General features: G+C 48.1%; 1 protein-coding gene across 1 annotated transcript; it reads right to left on the reverse strand.

Moving 5' to 3' along the window:
* Positions 1–510: 510 nt before the first annotated feature.
* DUSP10 (dual specificity phosphatase 10) lies at positions 511–23,734 on the reverse strand. The gene is made up of 3 exons (XM_010157819.1): positions 22,891–23,734; positions 5,181–5,558; positions 511–1,801 (listed from the first exon to the last, which is right to left on the reverse strand). The coding sequence occupies exons 1-3, from the start codon at positions 23,690–23,692 to the stop codon at positions 1,536–1,538; spliced, it is 1,446 nt and encodes a 481-aa protein (XP_010156121.1). The 5' UTR covers positions 23,693–23,734; the 3' UTR covers positions 511–1,535.
* Between the last annotated feature and the right edge of the window lie 252 nt (positions 23,735–23,986).

Genomic DNA, 23,986 nt, shown 5'->3' on the forward strand with positions numbered 1-23,986 from the left:
ATCCCAGGAGAAGGATTCCTAGGAATGAGGGAACTGCTAAAGGAGTGGGCTATAGAGAGGCCAGGGAAAAGCACACAAGAGACCAACGTATTTCTAGAAACCGGACCATTTTGTAACATAGAGGATAAGCTAACTGTAGGAAGTTGAAAAGGAATCAGTGAAGAATGTTTATTTCTTATTTTTCCAAATGGCTACTGAGCTGAGAAATAACAGGTCCATCCCAAAGAGTCCTCGCCAATAGCGTTAATTCAGCTGAACAGCCCCAAAACTGACGTACTTCCAGGGGAGGAAAATCCGGTTACAGAAATTGAAGGACGCAAGAGTACAGTAGAACACAAAGAATGCATGTTCCGCCAGCAGAGGACAGGAACAAAACACTGAAGAGGAGATGCCAAACAAGAGAGATCAGTTTTGTCAAAGGGAGATGTACACTGTGACAGAAAAACCAAACAACAGAACAAAAACCCATCCCATAGAGAGAAAATTGCTAAAGAAATAAAAGGACACACATTTTCCAAAAGATTTAGTTTTATAATCAAATTTTTTTTTGTTTGTACATAGACAACGGAAACACACTAATATTTTGTGCGAAAATATTTTTTAAATAAACTTTGCTTGTTCTCAATTTTTGTACATTCTGATATACATATGTAACAAGGTTTATGGCACTGTAACCAGGATCAAAATCATATAAAGGAACGAAGTAATTGCTCTCATTTATCCTTTCTGAACCGGGCCGGCTGCTGCTGCACTATTAGACTTTAAAAATTATTATCTTATTATTAGTGGGCAGCCAACTCTAATTGGTTTGAACACTCAAAACAAACCCCAAATAATTATTGCACAAGAAGCCAGTGAAGGCATATGGCATAGAACGATCAAAGTCCTTTACTGTTAAAACCTTCCACCCCAAAATAGAAAAATAGAACATGAAACACGCCAAATAAACTTTTTTCTTCTTCTTTAGTTTGAGTGAGGAGTGTGAAAAGTGCCTTGCAGCCTTTTTAAGCTGCTCCGATTTCCTCTACATCAGTGAGCATTCAGCTAGGTTATCTTTAGCAAAGCCTTTGCAGAACGAAGGCCCTTATGTTTCAGGGAGTTTTGGGTTTTTTTTCCTGCTTTGTTTTGGCCGTTTGTGTTTCATCTTCAACTTAGGTTTCTTCAGTCTATGAACCTGCACAGACTACTTAGCCATAAACTCTACAAGTAGCTGGAGAAGAGGGAAAAAAATGAAAATAAAGCCCAGTATTTCTTCTTCGTCTTGATTTTAGAAAGTACTCCTTTTGCTCCAAAGCCTCCCTGCTCTGCCGGCATCTGGGAAGGAAATCACAACAGCATCCCAAACACGGCGAAGTTCTTGGATCTCTTAAAAACCTTTCCTTACAAAAAAAAGGTTTTTATTCACAAAAAAGTTCACCCCCACCCACCCCCAAATGAAAGCTAAAAAGAAAAGCCCACAACCCACCCGTCACAGCCCCAAATCAGGTGAAGAATAGGTTAACCCCTTCATTGACCGCCTCCTCGCAGCTTCACCGTCACACAACGGTCTCTACGCCGATCAACTTTGGTGTGAGGATTCGTGGCGTAACGCCGTTGTTTAGATCTTCTTCAAACTCCAGTAACTGCCCCATAAAGTTAAGGTTGGGGGAAATGATTGGTCGTTTGCCTTTTACAAATTTATAGGCATCCGTCATGGTCATGCGCGTGTGCTTCATCAAGTATGCGATAACGATGGTGGCAGAGCGGGAGACACCAGCCTGGCAGTGGATGAGTAGACCTTTCCCACACTGATGAGCTTCCTCTGGAAACAAGAAAGAAAGAAGAAAGTAAGACTTTTTCCAGTTTGTAAATTAGAAAAAGCTCAGTGCAATTCAGAATGACTTAATATGAGTGGTCCCTCTCTTTGAATACAAGGAGAGCCAGAGCAACACCTCCTCCCTTCCAGTCCACCCTCCTTCAGGGTTTGAAAACGTGAAACACAGGTCAGTCCAACACTGAACAGCCTCACGTTCCCTTTTCTCTTTATTAGACCAACTGTACGTTGAGAGACACTGCTACGCTGCCAGAGAGCATTTACCTCTGCCTCAGTGTAACACAACAGTGTTGTGACAATCTCAACCGGCCTGGCTTCCAAAGCAGGACAACACCTTCTCAAAAAACAGGTATTTTCAGACTCAATTCATAACAACACATCATTTCAAAGCCCTATTCTTTGAGGCTTTTACAAAGCCACTCCTGAAGCGAGCTTCAACGGGGCACTCTGCTGTGGTGTCCGCGCAACAGCAGGAGCTGGGCCCAGATTACATCTCAGCAAGACTTCAGCAGTAAGAGACCTCAAATTCTGACTCCTCACTTCCTGCATATCGGGCTCTGCGTGTTTTGACTTGGTCAGCTTCAGCAGTGAGAAAAAGGGATTTGCCATCCCCACCTCTTGGCGATTCCAGCCCAGCATTGCATTCGGATGAACACCAGCTCTCCGGAGCTTCTCACTGGGAGCAGTGAGGAGGGAGGGAAATGACAACACGCACATACTCGCTCCACCAAGATAATCACTTGGAGGGGTGCAACCCAGGCAGGATTTAGGGAGGACAGAGCCCCTGGAACCACTTGCTAATAGAACCACAGCAGGGTTTGGGTTGGAAGGGCCATCTAGTTCCAACCCCCCTGCCATGGGCAGGGACACCTTCCACTAGACCAGGTTGCTCAAAGCCTCATCCAGCCTGGCCTTGAGCACTTCCAGGGATGGGGCATCCACAGCTTCTCTGGGCAACCTGTTCCAGGGCCTCACCACCCTCTCTGGGAAGAACTTCTTCCTGATATCCAATCTAAATCTCCCTGCTTTCAATTTGAACCCATTACCCCTTGTCCTGTCACTACCGGCCCTTGTAAAAGTCCCCCCCAGCTTCCTTGCAGCCCCTTCAGGTACTGGAAGGTGCTGTAAGGTCTCCCCGGAGCCTTCTCTTCTCCAGGCTGAACAAGCCCAACTCTCTCAGCCTGTTCCCACAGCAGAGGTGCTCCAGCCCTCTGAGCATCTGCGTGGCCTTCTCTGGACTCGCTCCAACTGGTCAACATGAGAACAAGGAGAGTCACTACCATACCATCCTCATCTCCCACAGCTTGCTTTTAGAAGAGATCACACTTCAAACATGTGACACTTCACTTTTTTTTTTTAAATCAGCAGGAGGAACACAAATTTAGTTTGCAAGTTTTGGCATGAATCCAACCCCACCAAGAGTATGGTTCATCCTAAGCCACATGCTCAACGTGTATTGTGAAAGTCCAGATGAAGCCAACTTCCCTCTACACATTTTTCCCAGTTAGTATTTCAGAAAGCTGAAACTCTCTAATGCATTTTGACAGACTTACCCAGAGAGTTTTTGATGATTTCACTTCCTATGGCTTTAGTCTTAGCTAAACCTGGGTTTGGTTGTGGGTTTTTTTCAAGATATATTTAAAGAAACGTAGGCCAATTATCTGCTGTTCAAACATTTCCAAATCTTCTCAAATGCAATTTAAAGTTTACCCTGAGGAAGGGAAAGCTTTGACTAGTTACTTCCACAGCTGGCTAAATTTGCTATGGAGAAAAACTCTCAATGGAGAAATATTTGTTTATTAAAAACAAAGACAGACCCTCAAGCTGCAGTTTTTAAAAAGGAATGTAAAACAGGTTTTGGAACACTTTCTCAACCTTTTAAGAACAAGGCTGCTTTCCCTGCCCTTGGTAAGGTCACAAGCCAAACACTCTCTTTCAGTGACTTCAGGAGCTCTAATCCTGCAGTTCATAGGGATCATGGGCACAGAAATCTCCCCCCAACTCCCACAAGACCTCAACAGAGCAGTGCTGATTCTTAATGCAAGCTTAGCCTATTGCATCTCCCCATCTTGCTGAATTCATAGTTTAAGGTCTTACTGGATTTCTTGACCCAGCTTTTCTTCCCAAGTGATCAAAGCGAGGTTACTTCTCCTCTGCGCTCAGAGAGGGCTTCCCTTCTCTCCAAAAGGGGCCTTCACCTTCCCATGCACATAGTAATCAGCAGTTTGCTGAGCTGACAGCACTGCTGGTAGGGCTGGGGTTGGGTTAGAAGACCAGGGAAAGTTTAAGTAGAGACCCATGGTCCCCTACCTTGTAGAAGACAAGCTCAAAGGCTCCTGGTAGAAACTCCCAGTGGGAGGACTGAAGCTTTAATGCTGCACTCCATCCAAACTGCAGTGTCAAGCAGTGATTTTCCTATTCCCCTTCACCACAGCAGCACAGCTACAGCTATCAGCGCACCGCGGGACCCTGCCACCCCAAACCCAGCCAGGCTATGCCGACAAGCTAGTGTGTCAGTGGTCCCCTGCAGCCTATTTCAGAAAACCTCTCAGGACATGTACTTGTGCTGGGGGAGCGCGAGTGGACACCCACTGTGCTGCAAAAGCTGTGCCCACAAACACACAGAGGGGCAAGGGAAGGTCCTCAAAGGCTCCAAGTGTCACGTGCTGATGCCCTCACTGACCAGCCTTGCTTAGAGGCAGTCTGGCTTTAGCCCAGGTGGCCAACCAGAACTGGCTGAGGGTTGTACTGCATGGATTGTAGCGAGGTTCAGAGCAAGATAGGGAACAAGGCTAGGCCATTTCTCCAGCAGTCTCCCCAGCCAGCTGCACGTCTGTGGTGAATGCTCTCACGCAGTCTACAGGGTCGAGAGGCTTATTAATCCAAGTTTTCACCACAATCCACTCATCCACACGTACACTCTGCAGTTATAAATCTAATGGTAGAACAAGTGAAGTGTGAAAGTTTGTCAGTTCTCATAAAATTAAGTTAGGAAAGACTCAGCCATCATTAAGAATAGTTACTATGAAAAATTGGCTGGAAGCCACCGTGGAAACTAGGAACACAAAGGAATTAAGGAGAGGGGGATGACAAAAAGTCTCAGTTTTCTGGTGTTTCCTAAATTTGGAAGCTTGCAGGTAAGGCATCACTATCAATAGATAAAAACTGTACCCCCAGGCCTCTTAACTGGATATGCCAGAGATGAGAACGAGTAGAAACATGAGGTGCTCAGCATTTCTGACAACCTAAACCAAAGTAAACACGGCCTTATGCAGCCCTCAGGGCAGTTCAAGAAGCATAAAATTCACTCTAGATTCTTAGAACAGGTAAGAAAAACCCAGCAGTATTTCCAGTCAAGGGTAATTACCAATGAACTCGAAAGCCTCTTCAAAATACTGCCTGAGATTCTGCTTGTTGCTGTCAGTGGCCGGGAGCCGCTTGTAGTTGAACATGCCTTTCTCGTAATGGTAGAGGGGGAGGTGGGTGGTCACGTTGATTACGTAGCCTATGTTCATCCTCTGCATCTTCTCCAAGTCCTGAGCATCGTGCTCGTTTCCGAGGAAGAGGAAGGGCAGGATGGGGGTAAGCTCAGCGTTCTCGATGTCCGGTGTGGTGGGGATGGACTGAGGTAGCGTGGGGGGCACGGCGGATGCGCCGATCCCACCTCCCCCCTCCGGGCATTCTTGAAGCTGGAGGGAGTTATCGCAGAGGTTTTCGTGGTTCTGCTTGAAACCGCTGAGTCCTCCTGGGAAGAGAGACCAAGCAGATGTTTTGGTTAGCCACCCTGAGGTCGGTGAGGCTTTGGACCCACCTTTCTTCAAAGCGCACACTGGGGTCACCGGAACTGGAGCTGCCTCTATTGTCCCCATTGTGGCTGATGTCGGGCACGGCCGCCAACAGCAAGGGTGGCATGAACCAGTGGCACACATTGCCCTCCCCTCCACGAGGCTGATGGTGCCAAGGAACAGGTTCACAGACAAACATGCCCCTGTGCTCACCTACAAGCCCATAGAAGGCAGCAAAGGGGAGGCAGAAGACAAAAGGCGTTTTTCCAAGAAGGAAAACATCACCAGAACTACGAGCAAGTGGGCTAGCAGCTTGCCAAAGCAGAGCAGCGAGGCAACTGGGAGAGTCTTTTAAGCCTTACCTGTCCGCAGCAGATTTGCCTGCCAGGAACAGCCCTGCAGAGCATCCCTCCCCATCCAACAACCCCCCAGCATCGCTCCAAGGAATGGTACTATGTGTTTGTGCGGTCCCTCCTCGTAACCAACAAGCAATGAGGTGCTCACTTCACAACGTGGCAAACAGCTCTCTCTTTCTGCCCCAGTTGCCTGAAAATATCTACCAAAGAGTTATTTTTAGGATATTAATGTGGATTGGGAAATGGATCCAAGGGGGGAGGGCGGGAAAGGAGAAGTCACTTTTTTGGCTCATGCCTCCCCTGGCTTTATTGCACATCTCACTGACCTTTTCAAGCGGCATTTCCCTCCTCCCTTTTTTAATTTCTTCTCGGGAGGGCAGCTCCGCAGAGCTGGAGCAAGAAAAGCAGACCTCCTTTCTACACCTCATTCAGCAGTTACATCAGCCCCAGGCTTCCCACCTGCCCAGTTTCCATGGCGATTACACAAAGCACACAATGACATCAGCCGGCATGACATCAGCCCTGTGAGCGCAAACAATACAAGAAGAACAACTTTGTGCGAGGCCTTTGGTGGGAGGCGGCGTTCCTGGGAGCCGCTGATGTAATGCTAACAGGTGGCTCCTCCGAAAGGAAAAAAAGAAAGGGGGAAAAGGGAGAAGCGCAACGATGCATCCCCCCACCTCGCCCGCAGACGCGCGGGTTTGTGCCGTGCTGGGATACTCGGAGCTGGGCACCGCATCAGAACGGGCCAAGCGTTCGCACTCCGCTGCACTTTGTTAAATGCAAGCCAAAAAATGGAAAAAAAAAAACAAACACCACACCGAGAGTTAGGCTGACGTTACTAGAAAGAGCTACACTAGCCAAAATGAATGCTGGATGTCACCATCCCAATGATGGGTTTTTTAAAGAAAAAGAGAGGTTATTTGTCTTTTCCGTACTCTTTCACAGCAATGTAGTGAAGAAAAATTTTAACGCAGAGCACAACACGCTGTCACACGGGCTCTAGATCAGACACAAAGGCTTCAACACCCACGCCTTGAGTGCTGCTGCTCCAAGCATCCCCACGCCTGCCCATAGAGTGGGACCCACCCAGGGACCACCTCGGGGCCCTGTTCATCACTGCATGGGCACGAGGCACCCCGTGTAGGTGCTTAGGTGGTTGTAACCTCCAATACAAGTGCCCTTTCTAATGGCCAGGCTTCTGTCCTTCACATGCTACTAGTAACTCGATTTCCCAGAAATCCTTGAATCGCCCACAAAACGCAGAGCATTTTCCCCCTGTCAAAAGCATGCTTGTCTTCAGCTGTTTCTGGGACACAGAGCACACAGATCTGCCTTGAAGATCTGTACTCACAAGATTATTACAGCAGGGGAGCAGGATGGAAGGGAGAGCAAGGATAAACATCTGAGCGGGACTGCCAACTGCACCGTCCAGCCTTTCCTCACCACCCATGTCCTCCTTTTGGGCCTGTGCATGCCCTGATGGCCAGAACACACCAATTCCTCTTACCAACTCTTCCTTGGGGCGAGCTCTGGTCTGACAGATGAGAACAGGGAGGAGAGGACAAGAGATCATTACACTGTGCAGAGCTCCTGTCATCACAGTACCCAGAAGAGAGCAAGAGGTTCAGGGCAATCCCCACCACTCCAGCAGGAGCATCAGGCCAAAGGATGGGAAGGCAACCCCAAATACGTTATGTGGAAGATGCCCAAACAGGTGGAGTAGTCAAACACACAGCAGCTTCACCCACAATTTCTTTCCTGACATTGAAGACGCCACCTTTTCTAATGTCAGTCCACATCCCCCTCTCCTTGTTCTCCCCTCTCATGTGGGCAGGGAGCTAAGAAGTGATTTCAAGCAGTATCTAAAGTACCACAGCCAAGCAACTCTCACTGCAAACACCCCTGAAGCAGCCTGTTACTGGGGAGATGATCACTAACCTGAACCGTCTCCGACAAGTGAGCAAGCAAGGACTGGACAACAGCACTGGTACCCAGAAAGGATGCAGCAAGATGCAATCGCAGAGGGAAGCTGAACTCCAAAGCCAACAGTATGAGGTCGGCTTGGATCTGCACTGCCATACGAGTCATGCAGGTCCCAAAAGAGGATCCAGATGCCTCACGACTGCTGTTCCCTTATTTCACGCTCACCACACACGATCCTTGCTCCTAGCTGAGTTACGAGGTACTAGTGTAATTCAAGCAGAACTCACTCATGCAAAATGCTCAGGCTTTTCTACAATTGAGACTGTTTGGACCTTTTTTGGGAAGTAAAGTTTATTATGACCAGTCAGAAAGAGCCGATGAGGGATGGACTTTCCACATGAAGGTAAATAGAAGGTACAGGGTATTCAAGTGCATCCATATTCTTTTGTCAAGGAGCTGCTATTCAGCATTTAGTCTGAAAAGGCAGTGGGGGAGAGAAGAAGCTGTAACCAGAGGAGATGAACATATACCTACTGCAAGCCTGGCCTCAGAGCTGATCCATCAACTCAGCAAGGAGACATACCACTGCTATTGACAGCAACTCCAGATCATGAGAAAGCTCAAGGCATGGACGCAGAGACCCCACTCGTGGTTGTAACAGAAGGTGGTTTGTGGCTGAAGCTGCTCAAGCCTTCCCAAATCTGGGGCATGAAGGAAGGGTTATAGAGGGCAGTAACGGGGAACATGGAGGAGAAGCACAGCCTGGCAGAAGCCTCTCAGTAGCCCAAGTAAGCTGCATTCTAAAATCAGCTTTTCTGCTGCTATTTGCACTGTGCAAAAAGCCTCCATCAAACCCAGGCAGCCTAGGCAGAGAGGCAATATAATATATCCTCCAGGAAGGACCATTAGCAGGCACAGCAGCGCGGTCTGAACGACAGCCAGGAAGCCTGGACTCAGCTGCGTAGCCACCTCCAGTGACAAACCAAATGGCCAGCACCTAGATAAGCCACCAATGCTCACTTCTACAGAATGTCATGCTTGTAACCCGTCTCTTTAAACATACCACACAGCTGTAAATACCGAAGTACAGAAGAAAGCCTGAACATCCCAGCCAGTTTGACACTGCCCACGCACGGATACGGAGAACACACTAAGTGCTTTTGTGCATCCTCTGCTCCAAAACAGCTGCCAGGCAGGCTTTCAGGGGTGGACTGAACCTACCCACATCCGAATGAAGATGGACATGCAAGGATGCCCAGCACACTGGGGAACCCAAGGTAGTTCTTCCCTAAGGAAATGAATCGATGAAGCAGGACCCTTCACAACAGATGGCATTGCCTACTACCTAGTGGAACCCAACGGCACACCAAGGGCTCTTGCTCACCCCTGATGCAAGAGCCAGACACTGTTGCAGCTATCACTGCATGACATCTTCCAGCACCCTGCCCTGCCAGAACAGTTAGTGAGCAACAGACTCTGGATTGTCCAAGACCTCCAAACTTTTAGGAAGTCTCAAGTCCACACTGCACATGCTCCAGCTATTCATACTTGTTTGTTCAAGTTCCATGCAGCCATCTGCCTATAAACATCTCGCTTAACGCTCCTCAAAATCCCCCACCGAGCAGCGCCCAGGCAGCAGCTGCGCACAGATTTCCCAGCTTTGAAGCCACCCAGGAGCCCGGGGCTTGGACCAGCACTATGAGGCCAGGTGAGCCGCTGGACAGGAGCCAGAGCGGCTCTGTCTTGGAACAAATCAGGAAAAAATAAAGACAAGCAGCACTGCGCTTGCATAAACCATGCCAAACATGGTGTCTGTCATTTGCCATCAGAAGAGGGCAAGTAGGATGCAGAACAGGCACAAAAGGCATGGCAGAAACCTGGCAACCAGCTATTACAGGGGAACAGCACCGTGCAATATAATCATCTTCAGAGAAAGCAAGAAAACAAGCCTTACCTATGATTTTTTTTTTTTAAGAGAAGATTGAGAATTAAAGTTCAATTAGTACAGTAATGCCTGTCCTCCTTCTCCGAGTCTTTTTTGGCACCCCTTCCAACCACCACTGCGGTTCTGTGGCTATGACACTACATACAACCTAGGAGATGGGTTTACAATGGCTTTGCGGAGGTTTGCAGAGTTTTCAACGTGGAAACAGGCTCTCAACCTACAGTAAAGGGAGTAAGCGACCTTGTTCCCCGCATAGTGAGAGAGCTTATGGAGAGGTAGTCACCACGAAATACCCCCACCATAAAGCAACACCTCTGCACAGGCACAGCCGTACTCTGTTTGAGTGTGGCAGGTACCGGGTGACACCACCAGTATTACAAACAGGAACATATTTTTATACATGACAGACTGCAGATGCGGGATCCACATTTAGACAGAACACGTGGTCCCAGGAGACAAACAGACCTTTTATACAGCTTTCAAAGCTGTCCAGGCGGATTTCTGGATCCGCTCATCCTCAGTTACAATACCACAAAGCCAACTCAAAAAAAAAAAAAACCCCAACACACACGCGCAACAAGCAGAAATCCCAGGATGCTGTGAAGTATCAGCAGAAGAGATGTTCAGTCTGTAACTTCCCCTGCTCTTGAGTTGCTGGGCTCTTGTCGTGGGGAGAGCAGCGGAAAAATTCAGCTATAGTGGGATTCTGGCCACCAAAAGCTTCACTCACTCAGGAACGAAGCCAAGTTTTAAAATACGCACTCAGCATGTGCCCTGCGAGTACCGACACAGCAAACCGAGCCCCTGCAGCTGCGTCTGAGGGTGTTTAAGGTCAAAAGTTACAGCAATGATTTGGGGCACAGGATAGAGATATTCTGACAATTGGTGTATATCTGTTTAAGATGACGCTTTGAATTTGTGCAAGTACAGCCTGTTCCTTTAAACCTGTGACCTCATTTATTTACATTACTGCAGAAAAGCACTGCCAGAAGCAACAGCTGATGACAGTCTCATGTATTTTTCCACTAAGATAACAATTAAACTGCTCCCGTGTTATTAATGAACAGATGACTTTGTGTCAAGTTGATTCAAAGTGCAGGATGCCTCAGGGTTAAGCAAACGAGACTCTGGCCTGCAAAAAAAATAAAAAAAAAAGAAGAAAAGAGAGGCCAGGTACTGCCGGCTGCTTCTCCCACCTGGAGCTGCACCCCTTCCCCACGCAGGCAGGAGGGTTGGGGACACCCCCCTGCCATGCTGCCAGCAGTGCCCGGAGGTCCTGCTGCAGGGTGGCACGATGGTGGCAAACCACCGCTGATTTATCGCTGGCACAGGGGCTGCTCCTGTACGCAGCCGGGTATGCTGTGGGCTGCAGCACCGTGCTCATGTGAGATACGCTTACTTTTGAGCGCCATGCTTTCTTATCTTTTCTTTACATTCCCATATTCCTCCCCTTTGGCTTCAGCAGGTGGGTAGCATCACTGTCCTTATGCTGACCTCCACGTGACAGGCTTACAGAGAGCCGAAGGTGGCTGAGCTTTCTGGGAGGCAGTGGCTGGTCCCCAGCTGACAGGTCCATGGTGGGAGTGCTTTCCCACAAAAGGGGAACCAGCGAGCTCCAGCACAGAGGCACTCCAAGGGACACCACTCCCCATCTGACACTGGTTTGCTTTTAGCAACAAATCCATCACAGCTTCCTTGCTTCCACCAAGAGATAAAAAAAAAAAAAAGAGCTGTACAGGGTGAAACAGAATTCAGCCAGCATAGGTCAAATCCATTCCCAGCATGTAGGCAACCACGCAGTCCATCTCCTCGTACCACCACCCAACACAGCCATGTCTGCAGAAGTTCAGGGCTGTGCACGAAGGATTTGTATCCGAGCCCTAACCCAACCGAAGGCCCACTGCCTCATCTCCAATGCCAGCAGATGATGTGGAAAGAGTAAAAGCAGGATAAAAGCACCCAACTCCCTGCAGTATTCCCTGAGCCTCCAGCAGGAGTAGGTCTACTGGGTACCAACGAGAGCCAAACCCACCTAGAAGATCTATGGCCATCACACGTCCCCACAGCTGCTGCTGGCACCATTTTAGCCATAGCAAAGACGGTTGGTTCACTGTGCATACGAGGGATCATCCTGTTCATCCTGATTAACTGAAGGAAGGGATGCCCAAATTTCTTAAACAACACAAGACAGCCACTTTCCTTGGCCAAGTAGGGCTCCACTAGCTGTGGCAAAGAACTGCTTTCCACACCTCTTCTAAGGCAACCGAGTTCTAACCCAAGCAGGTCACCGTGGGACTGTTCCTACTCCAAGACAGATGTCCTCCTCCTCACCACAGCCGCTGCTGAAAGCTTGACGCGTTGAAAATACTGTGTTTGGCCCACACAGCGGGAAGCTGAGAGGAGAAGGGCAATTCCCTTCTGTCAGAAGGGGTGGGGACCTACCAGGCAACACTCACCCAGGTGACATCAGTTTACTCCTTTGGTTTCAAGGAAGTTGTGGTTTATTTTTTTTGTGTTTATTTTTTTTTTTTAAGTAAAAAACACTGGAGGGAGATATACATGAGGTCAAACCCACCACAGAGGGGAACCCATCCTTATGCAGTACCAAAAGTCCACAGTGACACCAGAACTGCTTTACACATTACTACTGCTGCTCTTTAAGGGAGGGGAATTTAAAAAAAAAAAAAATCTATCCTTTTACAACATAAAAATCCACATTTTCCTCAACAACCTACACTGCAATCCTATTTCCCAAAATCAAAGGCATAACTGAAGGTTTTTCTACTGGTACTAGTAAGTAGAGTCGGTCTGACCTTCTGGTCCTGTGAGTGTGTTTCTCGCTCGACCGTGAGAGGTTCAAAAGACCCACCGCAGGGTCTCCTCCCATTACCCACACAGCATTCGGCATCAGCCTTGCCGCAAGAGATCAGGGCTTTAAGCAAACATAAAAAAAAGTAAAAGTAAACATAGTTCACACAGAACAGCTTCCACCTCGATACACTCAATCTAATCTAGTCTGTCCCTCTAATCGAGCCGCCAACGGCACTTCAAAAAAAGGCAAACCCCTGTATTCCAGAAAACTTGCAAGGTCAGTTGTTGTTGGGTTTTGGTTTTTTTTTTCCCCCCATGTGGGAACTAAGCCGAGAGGTCAGTCTGTACACAGATTCTGGCCTAGAGGAGTTCCAAGCACATCCTTGACACAACTGCTTGGAGGTCCCTTTAGGAGTCAAGAGCGTGATGCCGGATAAGGAGGAAAGGTTTCCCCTCTGCATCAAGGCACGTGTGTTGGGATGTTATTTTGGATTTCACCTTGTATGACTCGCACTCCTCGCCACAGCACACCCTGCCACTGGTGCTTATGGTCCTTGCTCCCACCCACCTTCATTTTGTACTCTGACACCAGCACAGCGCAGCCGGCTGCCCTGGGGACACGTCCCAGGGAGGCAGGGGAGGTCACCTAAAGCCCCTTCCCTGCAGGGCTGTGCCAGGGATGCTGGCTCTGCCCAGCTCCACTCCCAGCTCCGCCTGCTCTCCACCACACTGTCACTGTTCTTCCTTACACTCCAATTTTTGCATCCAGGCCACCCACGCAAATCCCACATATCCCTTCCCTACCTTACCCACCAGCTTTTCCGAGATGCCACTAACTTCTGGAGTACTCACCAGCCAGTCCAGAAGCTGCTGTGACTACTTCTGGACCATATCTCTGAATTCAAGACAGTGCTTCCAGCCTGTAACTAACTGGAAATCCTCCTATACGGAATATGTGCATTGTAAAAAGCATTCACAAGAAAAGAAACCACTTAACAGCATCCTTCAAAGCATCGAGTTATCATCAGGGAACGGTCAGGAAGGTCAAAGTGGAGAAGGCCTGCTCTCGGGTTTGGTACAGGGGTTATTTATATATATAAAAATGTATGTGTATACACACACACTATATGTAATTAGGAACAAGACAAGAAACCCTTCATCCCAAACACACTCCAGTGACGATTCCACGGCGACAGACGAGGCTTGGACTTACCCTCCCTGGAGGGCATGCATTTATAGCAGAAACTCAAAATTAGACACATTACAACTTCTCATAGCAAAAGTATGCATTCCCGTGGGGATGTAGGCTAACATGAAGTCCAATTAAATAATCACTGGAAATGTCAGCGTAAGCCCTGAAGGAATACATACTTCTACTGTGAAATGCTCCCACTGGAAATCATATTAACAAAAAGGTCATCAAGAAATGCTAAAGCTATGTACAAAGGAGGCAGGGGAAGTGAGGGGGGAGGGAACAGAAACTATTTTAATGCAATAAAATACCACAAATGGTTTTACATTGACAAAGAGCTACAAGTCTGTATTCGCAGACAGAGGTAGAACAGACCAGATTTGCCCTAAACATCAGGTTTGTTCTGGTTTGGGTGTGTTTTGGTTTTTTTTTTTTTTTAACCTATCACCAATTCTCCCCCTGCCCATCACCATGCGCATCCCTCAAGCGACTGGCCCACTTGGCCTGGAGACGGCCAGTGCAGTCGCACACCCGAGCGACGCAGAGGGCTTTGGCTCAGCGCATCTGAAGAGGGAGAAGGGTCCCAGCCCCGTGCAATTAGACATCTGTAATCCTGGATGCGTAGGAGTGGACGTTTCTGTTTAATACGCATGTTTTAGAGAACGCTGACATTTTCATGGTTCAGCCATCCCTTTATTCACTTTACCCTTTTAAGGGCAACCTCTTCAGGCCCGCTTCTTTCTAACGACAGAGCGGGCTGCTTTGATTCTCTCGAGGATTAACACAGGCTCTTTTCCAGTCCAAACCACTGCTCTTCCACACCAGAAACACCAGCAGCCATTTGCATTCGTAAGAAAAGAAAACAGGGTGCTGATACACCACACTGGCATTTGGGAGTGCCGTCCATTCCTGCAAAAAAAAAAGAGTTTTAAACATCCTTTTGGCTAGAAATAATATCTCTCTCTCATTTGACACTTTCCAGCAATGTGTATCAAAACACGTGAAGAAAACCAAAAGAAAAATAAAGGGGGCTGTCTTGACATAGCCCAGTGCCACACTGCCCAGAAATAAAAACAGCAAACTACTGGAACTAGCATGGTGCAGGCCAGCCCCCAGTCTGGCACAAACGTCAGGGCCAGCCCTGCTGGCACTTAAATCCCAATCCTAATGGCCAGGGAGGCAAGGATAGACCCTAAAACCCCCAAAGGGCAAGAGAAAGTTGACTCAATTTGCATCCATACACTCCAGAGTCAAGGGAAGAAGGTGAGGGGGTGGGTAGAGAGGCATATTTACAGAATCCAGAGCTAAATAGGAATCAAACAAAGAATCTCTCAGCCAGATCAAAACTAACCCAGGTCTCCTTGTCTCCACAGGAGAGTTAACACTAGTGTTTCCCAGGAAGTATAAGCCCTGCGTGATCCCTCAGGGGTGTCATGCTGCCTTTCATGACTAACAAACACCTATGAACCCAAGATTAGCCTCGTGTTAAACCATCACATTAAGTGGTTTTGTCCCAAAAACATGCCAGCAAATTCTAAGCAGCACCAAAAGGCTTATTCTTAGTTTCCATCAACTGAACAGACAGACTCCAACTGTCTTCGCAGAGACCAAGAAGATTTAGAGCCCCTCACTGACACAGTACAGGTCAACTGCTCCAACAGCAGCTGTCAACTGAAAACATTATTGGTCAACTGCTTACCTAAGTCTTAATAGCACACTTTGGTGTAACAAATTGGAGACCACTAATCTGACTGATACGACAGAAGCTTGAAAATTACCCTCTGTTTAACCAAATCTCTAAGACATTGTTAAATATATGTATATATATAATTCATGTGTGGACAAGGAGTAACATTTGTTCATTTGCTTTAATTAGAAATGGCTCTTCTCTGTTGCAGTGAATGAAATGCTAAATAACCCAGGCATGCCATAGACTTTTCAAAGCTAGAGCATAGTAAAAGAGTTGGAACCAACATGCTCACGTCCCTTTATTTTCTTCCCCCCCAGTTTCCCCCCCCCCCCCAATTTCCTTCATTATCTTTGAAACAGAGCGATGCATACGTGCAAAGCAGCATCTAACCCCTGTGGGAGCCGTGGCTCCCCAGCCGTCCCACCCACGGAGCACACTCGTGCTCCCCCAGCAGCAGGCGATGACAGATTTACAGTCACCCCGCTGCGCTAACCCCAGACCCCTCCGATGGGGACCCCAGCCAAGGGAGCCGTGGGTGTAAGCTGAGCTAGACAAGGCTAGCGTTGCCCCAAGCAGCAGCAATCGGAGGCTCGTTCCTTCAGGACAAGAGGGATGGGGTGGCACCCAGACCTTAAGGTCCCAGTCACTCCCTGGCTCGGGTCTCTCACACACTACCAGGGACATGCTCTTAGGCACAACACCACAGGCAAGAGCCAGGAGATCACCAGTGTCAAAAACAGGGCAGAAAAAGAAAACCCAGACAGATTAAAATGACTTGTTCAAGGCTTCATAGCAAGTCTGTTGTGTGTGCTTAGCCATTCTCCTACTCTGTGACTACTGCTTACCTGGGACCAGAGCTCCCTGGGCTCTGAGACTCCCCTGCTATCTAGGTATGGAGTTATCCCTCTAGCCAGATTTCCCCCTTTCTGTGCCACACAGAAGAGACTTCTCCCACCTTCCTACTCTTCTCCCTCAGGCCCTAAAATGCTGCTGTACAGGTCCAGAACAAAGTCAGAGACTAATTTCTGGAGAGACGTGTTCCTGGGGAAACCAACTTCCTTCAGAGGAAGGAAAGATGCACCAAAACCAACCTCCAGTGGGCAAAGATGCTTCCAGACATGAGGTTGCCTGAATCATAGATATTAATTGAAGCAAAGAGTTTCCTGTACTAAAAAGTCAAAAGGTATAAAAAAAAAAAAACACCCACACACAAACCACAGCTGTGACACTGAAGCAACGACTGGCCACCCTGCACAGAAACCATGAGCACCCCCGGACTTTCCAGCTACAGAAATAACCCCACTGAGCCCCTCCTACTCACAGCAGCCCCCCGTTCTGCCTCCACACAGGGCACGTCGAGAGACACAGCCAGAACTGGTGGCTTAACCCAAAGGCACCGGTGTACACAGCAGCTTTATCACCGTAGCCCTCAATGTCCGTTGCATCAGGTCAGGTGGGAGGCAGCCACCTGAAAGACCTGCCAGGCTCCAGACAAAACCTTTAGCCTCCTCTCCACAGGAGGCTCCCTGCCAGCTCTGGCTTTTAAGGCAGGAGGGGAAGGTGACATCCATGATATCCACTGCTCCTCTTTAAGCCCCCCACTTACTAAACTCCCCTGTGATAACAAGAACCTCCAATAAAAGTTTAAATTCTACAGTACAGAGGTATTTAAAAAAAAAAAAACCCACAACAACCAACACTGAAGACAGATTCAGGTGAGTCCCTAGAAGCAAAGCTCCAGGCAAACCACTGCTCGTGACAGTTCAGGTCAGCCTTGCGATTTCTGTAGCCAACAAGCTTCCAGGCTGACCAGAGACTTCCCAAAAAGGCCAAGGATCCACACATAATCTTATCTTATGCACAAAGGGACAATGCATTAGGTCATCTTCATAGATTACCATAATCTATTTCTTTAAACGGCAAGACTTCTGTAGTCCTACAAGCCCACGCTGAGTATTTCTGAAGTATTTCCCTCTCGGCTGGCTGGTAAACATGCAAACCAGATAAACGTTAAGACTGCGTGCATGCTGCTCCTATTTATGGCATTTCTTCATTTCAGAGTTGCTCGCATAAATAAAAACTAATTATCACGTGGCTTTTCACAGAGTAAAGAAAGAGTCATAGCCTAAATACACGTGGCTGATCCCCCACTTCAAACGTATTGTAAAGCCAAGGTAACCTCACTAAACTTTCGTGCTCCTAAGCATAGTAAAAACATTGGCTGCTGCTCCGGAAGGAAAACCACGCACATACAAGTCCTAATTAATCCAGATAGGACTTTAACATGCAGACACCACTCAAACCTCAAATACAGCTACTCTTCCACCATGAGCATCCCAAAAAGCCTGTGCTTACCTTAAGGATAAATAGCTGGAAGACACACCAGCACCTCTACAGAGATTTTTCTAGTAGAGCGTCTCACCTCCATTGGGGCAAGGGTAGCACGTGGGGCATTTGGCTAATTATAACCCAATGTCCCTCTACCAGGATCATTTCAGGGAATGTCCCCCTAGACAGAGCTGGAGTCAGATTTTTTCAGTACAAGCATGAGAGATATTTGCCTAATGTAACAGTTTCTTGACTCTCAGGTTGTTTTCCGAGGGTATGAGAAGCTGGAGGGCTAAAATAAAAAACAAGGTATCTCCAACTTGTTCCTCTCTTCCCAGGGCAGCCCCAGGGCCCTCTTTCCCCCACGGATGGTCAGAACATGCCAGGCACTGGGCAAATGAGCATTCTGAACACTCAGATGCCGTCACCTGGGAGGAAATGCTACACTTGCCATTAGTGTGGATTAAGGCAAAGTTTAGAGGTACACTCCTCTGCAGAAACATTCCCTTGAAGCACACAAAGGACTCTGGTCTCCAGCCACACTACTGTCCCTGTTTATTTATATGCCAAAAGGTACAGACACACACAACCAATTTTCAAGTGTTGTGGCCAATAAGATTATCTATTCCAGTGGAGAAAGAGAGACTTAATCTCCAGCAATCAGAGCCTGAAAACCGAAGGCAAAATCTCAGCCCTACTAGAGCCAGCACAAGTTTTTTCCGGGGTGACTGATGGGGCCAGATTGCCTCTGCAGCAGAGGGAACACGCTTTAGTTTTAAATACACTGGACACTTCACACGCATTACTTAACACTTAAAAATACACATTTTCCCATTACAACTATGACCTACTCATTATTCAGTGGAGATCTCTCATGGAAATAAGTGCCAGACACGTGTTTTGTTGGTCAGCTGGATTTGACGACCATTGCATCAAGTTTTACTCTCAAATACACTTGTGCAGAGTAATCAAATTAGGGTTTAAAGCAACACCAGCACTGTTAAATTGTATCATTAATGATAATAACTAATAATGTATTTGCAAGATACCATGACCAGGTCAGGTATTCTAAAGGCAGTTGATCACAGTGATTTGACACAAACATAGGACAACACAAAACAGGTCCTTATTCCTTTTATAGGAGTCTCGGTCCCTCTGTAGTTGTTTCAACTTCCCCCATACGCGATTTCGGTGTGGTAAGAGATCTGAAGCTATTCTTAGAACGTGGCCGAAAGCATGAAGTGGTTTGCTGGCAGGTCTTACACTCCTTGCTATAATGAGAGCAAGTCACTTCATTTATTTCCCTGTTAGATGAGCAATGAGAAGACTGAAAGCCAGAGCATAAACAAGCTCCTCAGACCAGGAACAAGAACAGAGAAGCAACCAGTTGATATCACCACCAGCCAGTGCCTCCCCATCCCCCTTGCAGCAGTCCAGCCATCGGCCTACAACACACAGGGGAATGGATTATTCTCCAAAGTACGTTTTACACCTTTGCTTTTGAATCTGGTGTTTCCCTGCAGTCAAACACAGAAGCCCTTAAAGGCTAAACACAAGGCTTTGAAGACTTTAAAAATCCAAGACAAGCAGATTCAAAAGACTCCTGCTGCTGGGGCTGAAAGGCAGAGGAGGAAGGGCAGGATGAAGGCAGCACCACTAGACACCAGCCAGCGAGACGCAGGCAACTCCTCTTGTGCTAAAGGCAGTTGAAATGTGCTGGCACAGATGCTTCAATTTTTCATTTCACTTGTAGATTTAATTTATCTTGGAAAAGAGATGCTCAGCTCCAAACCTAAACCTTTCATTCTGGGTAGAATAATACTTTTCATCTGAATGCAAATGAACTTCCCATTTCCTATTTTTAGGTCCCAGTAGCAGACTCAAGCACACAAACCCCCAAGGCTCCAGGCCACCTTCTCTATGAGCCGAGTGCTCGGGGAAGGAAGAGATGCCCTTCTAGCTCAGTGTTGGGTTTGCAGGAGAGAAAGGGGCACAAGCCCCACCAAGGAGAGCCAGGGTTGCTCAGCCACCCCAGGGCTGAACCACCACACTATCCCTCCCCAGACAGGGTAACAGCTTTGACACCAGCCGCAAGGAGAAGGGATGCTGGGATCACATCACTGGTTTTTCTTCTCCTTCCCAATCATAAGCAAAAAAAAAAAAAAAATCCCCAAAAACCCAAGCATCCAGAAAGAGGGGTGCAATCCAGTAAGCATGCAACACCATGGTCTAGTATGAAGGTGTGCAGGGGGAAGCGTGACTTCTTCCTATTTTGTATACAAACAGGCTGAGCAGCATGTTCAGCCCCGACAGCTCAGGCTGCTGGAGCCTGTGTAGCAGCACTGTGAAGATTTTATTGTTTTGTTGTTTTATGCCTGTCTTGAGTGCTGTTGTGCCTTGTGAACACAGAAATAAACAAATCTTTGCTTCTGAAGAGCTTAAATCAGAATTATGCAAATGTATTATTTATGACAGAAAGTGCTCCACGTTAAAGGAAGCAGCAAAGGGAGGCATGGATAGGAAAGGAAGAACATAGATCCTAATCCGTCCCACACCTCAGCAAACGTAAACTCCCAATGCTCTCTTGTCACAGTGCTAGTTTATATATTGGTCTGCTACGTTAAAAATAAGTCAGGCCCCCTCTTTCTAAGTTGAGCCTAATAAGGCGCCCCATCCATACTTTTATCTACAGATCACAGCCTGGCCTCTGGAGACAGCAGAGTTTCTCTGCGGCTTAAAAAGACTCGGGCACCCAAAACCTAAATGGACGCAGGGCCACGTCGCTACCCCAGCCAAAGGTGTAACTCAACCCTCGGCCTGGCCGATCGGATTCGCCCCACAACGTGATACGAAAACGGCAACGGGCCGACAGGCAGCACCAAACATGGAAAAGGTGGCACCGGATCAAGGGGGACATGGACTTGGACAGCCAGGCTAGCAACCAGTGTTTGCAAACACAAGGGGATCAGATGGGCCGGCAATAAATTAGGATGGGGTTGTGGCGAGCAGGAGAAATCGCTCGAAATAATGAACAGAGGCAAAGAGGGCTCCCCAGCTATCCCCGGGTTCATTCCAATGGCCTAAGCCAGGGGGGTGCACACGCCAGCTTCCGGGCTGCTGAAGTATGATGGAAAAAACGCTATCTGACAAGCGAAACTAAATAATGAGCACCCCCAGCACCACTCCTCCGGCTCGGACACTTAACTATGCTTCCCTAAATGCTGCTTTATTGTAAGCTCCGCTCCACCCGACCCCAGTACGAGCTCCTCTCCAAAGAGGGGCAGAGGAGTTAAGGTGGAGGGGGAGCTCCTACGAGACACTTCCTCGGGCGACGTCTGCACTGCCAGCAGATCACTACATCCAAAAGGCAATGGATTTGGGCTTCTTCTGCCTTCTAGTGCACTTCCAGATGTGTTGGCAGAACAAGTCTGGGGAGGGGATTTCTGCTAAGCAGGTCTCAGAGGTAGAGGCTAACATTTCTCAGTGGCTGAAAACCCAAACCGGCCCAAGCAATCCCACAAGCACTCCGTTAAACTCAGCGCCCAGCGTTGGAAGGGGGGAGAAGGGGCTGCCCACGGGGTCCGACAGTTCGGTGCTGCCCAACTACAGCTCCATCTCACCCAGGGCCGCTTACTTCAGGTACTGAAAAACTGACAGTTTGAGGTCCAGGTGAGCTCTGGTGCTTTCAGAGAAACACAGAGGAAAGACACTTCCAGCACCCTGCTTTTCTGAGGATAGGAAGGCTGGCAGACTACAGCCACGTGTCTAGTTGCAAGGGCTGTACAACAGAACGACTACTGTCAGAAGCTCAGGACCTCAGTGGTAGCCTCACCCTCCAAAGCACCTCCTCTCCCTTTTTTTACAGATAAAGGGCCCATCATGACCCAAGAGATTCAATAAAAGCATACCGGGAACCTGTAGCAAGTGTCAAAGTAAACCCAGCATGACCACACACTCGCTGGGAACAAGAAGCAAGTTCACTGCAATTTTAAGCTTCCACAAGATACACCCACAGAGGAGTACCTCACAGAACCCTTAGCTCCTACAAAACTACGAAACTAAAGACCGGAAAGGGGACAAACTATCAGCCCAATCCATTCTCCTGCCACCTTGTGCAGGTGAGTAGTAGTAAGCTGCACAGAAAAATTAAGCAAATTAAATACATACAGTATGAGCTAAGCAAGGACTCCTTCCATGGCTTTTCAGTGCCCCAACCAGCCTCTGCCAACCATGCCTCTGCATGGCAAACACACCCAGGGGAAAGGAGATTCAATCTAGAGGGCAGCACTGGTATAAATAGGAGCTACAGAATCCAGTGAAGAAAGGGAGGTGTCCTTGGAGGCTACCTTAATTGGTGGGGCTTGTTTCCCCCAGAGCATTAAGGGATATACCAACCACCACACTGAAACAGCAGCCTTTACAGGAAAGCCATATACATACATAAGCATGCATACATGTAAACACACAACACTTTCAGATCACTTTTTGGATGAAGTCTCTCCCCTCTGTCCCCTCTGAACCCATACCACCAAAACAAGGCTTGACTGCTCCTCAAGTTTTGCCGACTGGTTGGTCTGTGATGAAACACCTCAGACCAAGTCCCCTTCCTCCTACTTTCTCATTGCCAGCACCTACAAGTTCAGTTTTATGCAGACTAAAATAAGGTGGCTAAGTAAAGGTCAGTCTGACTAGCTAAGAGAGAAGTATACCCTGCTGGACCTCTGCCCCTTGGGCTATAAATACTCAAAACAGGCACTGGGGGAAATTCTTTGTCTGCACAGACAGACACCAGGAAGCACGTTTCCTCCTCCTTCTTCTAGTTCCCACCCTCTCCGCTACTCAAGGACAACAGTCAGAGAAAAGCAAGCGTCTCCCCACTACGTTCATGGAAGTCATTGGCTTTGCCATCGGTGACTCAAGGCACACAGGTCTTCCTAGAAATAAACAAACACTTTGGGAGTTCAACCATCAGCAAAGCTGACGGCAGAACACACACAGAGCAAAGCGAACCACAAGGCTACGCGTGGGCAGAGAGGAGGGTTACCTTTTAGGACTAGGGGTTCCTTGCCTTCTCGCTTGAGAGACTCCAGCACTATGTGGAGCGGCTGGGAAGGCATTACTCTGCTTGGCTCATTGGTATTCTCATCATAAACTATGATTTCTTTGGAAAAGATCCTCTTGAAAGAGTCTTTGCCTTCCCGGCAGGAGATCAAGTCCAAGACGGTGATCTTGCCCTGCTGGAGCCTTCTCCGGCTGATCTTGTCAGAGCAGTTAATGTGAACAGCCCCTTGAATGTGGCTCTTATTATACTCCATGAACGGCCTGCAGTCAATGATGACGGGCCCTTGGTTCTGTTGGTGGCTCTTGCTGAATTTGGTCATCTTCTTCGCCAGATCGTTGGGGTAAATGATTTTGATGCTAGCGAGTTGCTTGGTGGTGCCTGAGACAGGGCTCCCCACCCCGCCCAATGGGCTCAAGCTGCCGGCGTTCTCATTGCTGTTGACCATTTGGTTGGCAGGGCAGGCGGTGGAGGCTCCGGCGTTGGCACTGCTGGTGCTCGCTTGAGTTTGGGCCTGAGCGTCCTTGTCGTACGTTGCCACAGTGCAGCAACTGGCACTGCTGCATCCACAACTCAGGGAGCGTGCAGAGCCGTTAGATGAGGGCATATACGTGAGATTAGCAGTCTTTAGGGACACGACAGCTGCGCCAAGCAGACTGGGGTGGCTCTCACCGGCAGAAGAGGCAGATTCAAGATAGCTAGAGTCTAAACAAAGGTTGAGATCCTGAGGTCTCACTGGCCTCGAAAGTGCCACTACTACCCTGTCGTCTAAAGGAGATGGAGGCATGAGGGGGCTGAGCACTAGCAAGTTAAGAAGAACTCAAGATCACCCTGCAAAAGAAAAAAAAGGGGGAGGGGGCATGGGAAGAAGAAAAAGGTGATGAAAACAGGTCATGAAACCACATAAACCCACAGATACGACAGCTCGCTTTGCTAACACCCATTACCCAGGGCTAACAACCCCTTCTGACGTTTATGAGCTAAAAAACCTTTTCCAATCCTGCAGCAAACACTTCAGCTATCTGCACACGGCATGAAGAATACACACGAGTGGCCCGGACGGCGCAGCTACACCCGGGAG

This window comes from Eurypyga helias, unplaced genomic scaffold (genome assembly GCF_000690775.1).
Source record: "Eurypyga helias isolate BGI_N326 unplaced genomic scaffold, ASM69077v1 scaffold3158, whole genome shotgun sequence".
Classification (NCBI taxonomy): Eukaryota; Metazoa; Chordata; class Aves; order Eurypygiformes; family Eurypygidae; genus Eurypyga; species Eurypyga helias.

Coding starts and splice junctions, on each gene's coding strand:
- DUSP10 (XM_010157819.1), bottom strand. CDS start 23,692: ATGCCTCCATCTCCTTTAGACGACAGGGTAGTAGTGGCACTTTCGAGG. Junction 5,559..22,890: donor GGAACCCCTAGTCCTAAAAG/GTAACCCTCCTC, acceptor CTCTCTTCCCAG/GAGGACTCAGCGGTTTCAAG. Junction 1,802..5,180: donor AGAGGCTTTCGAGTTCATTG/GTAATTACCCTT, acceptor TCTTGTTTCCAG/AGGAAGCTCATCAGTGTGGG.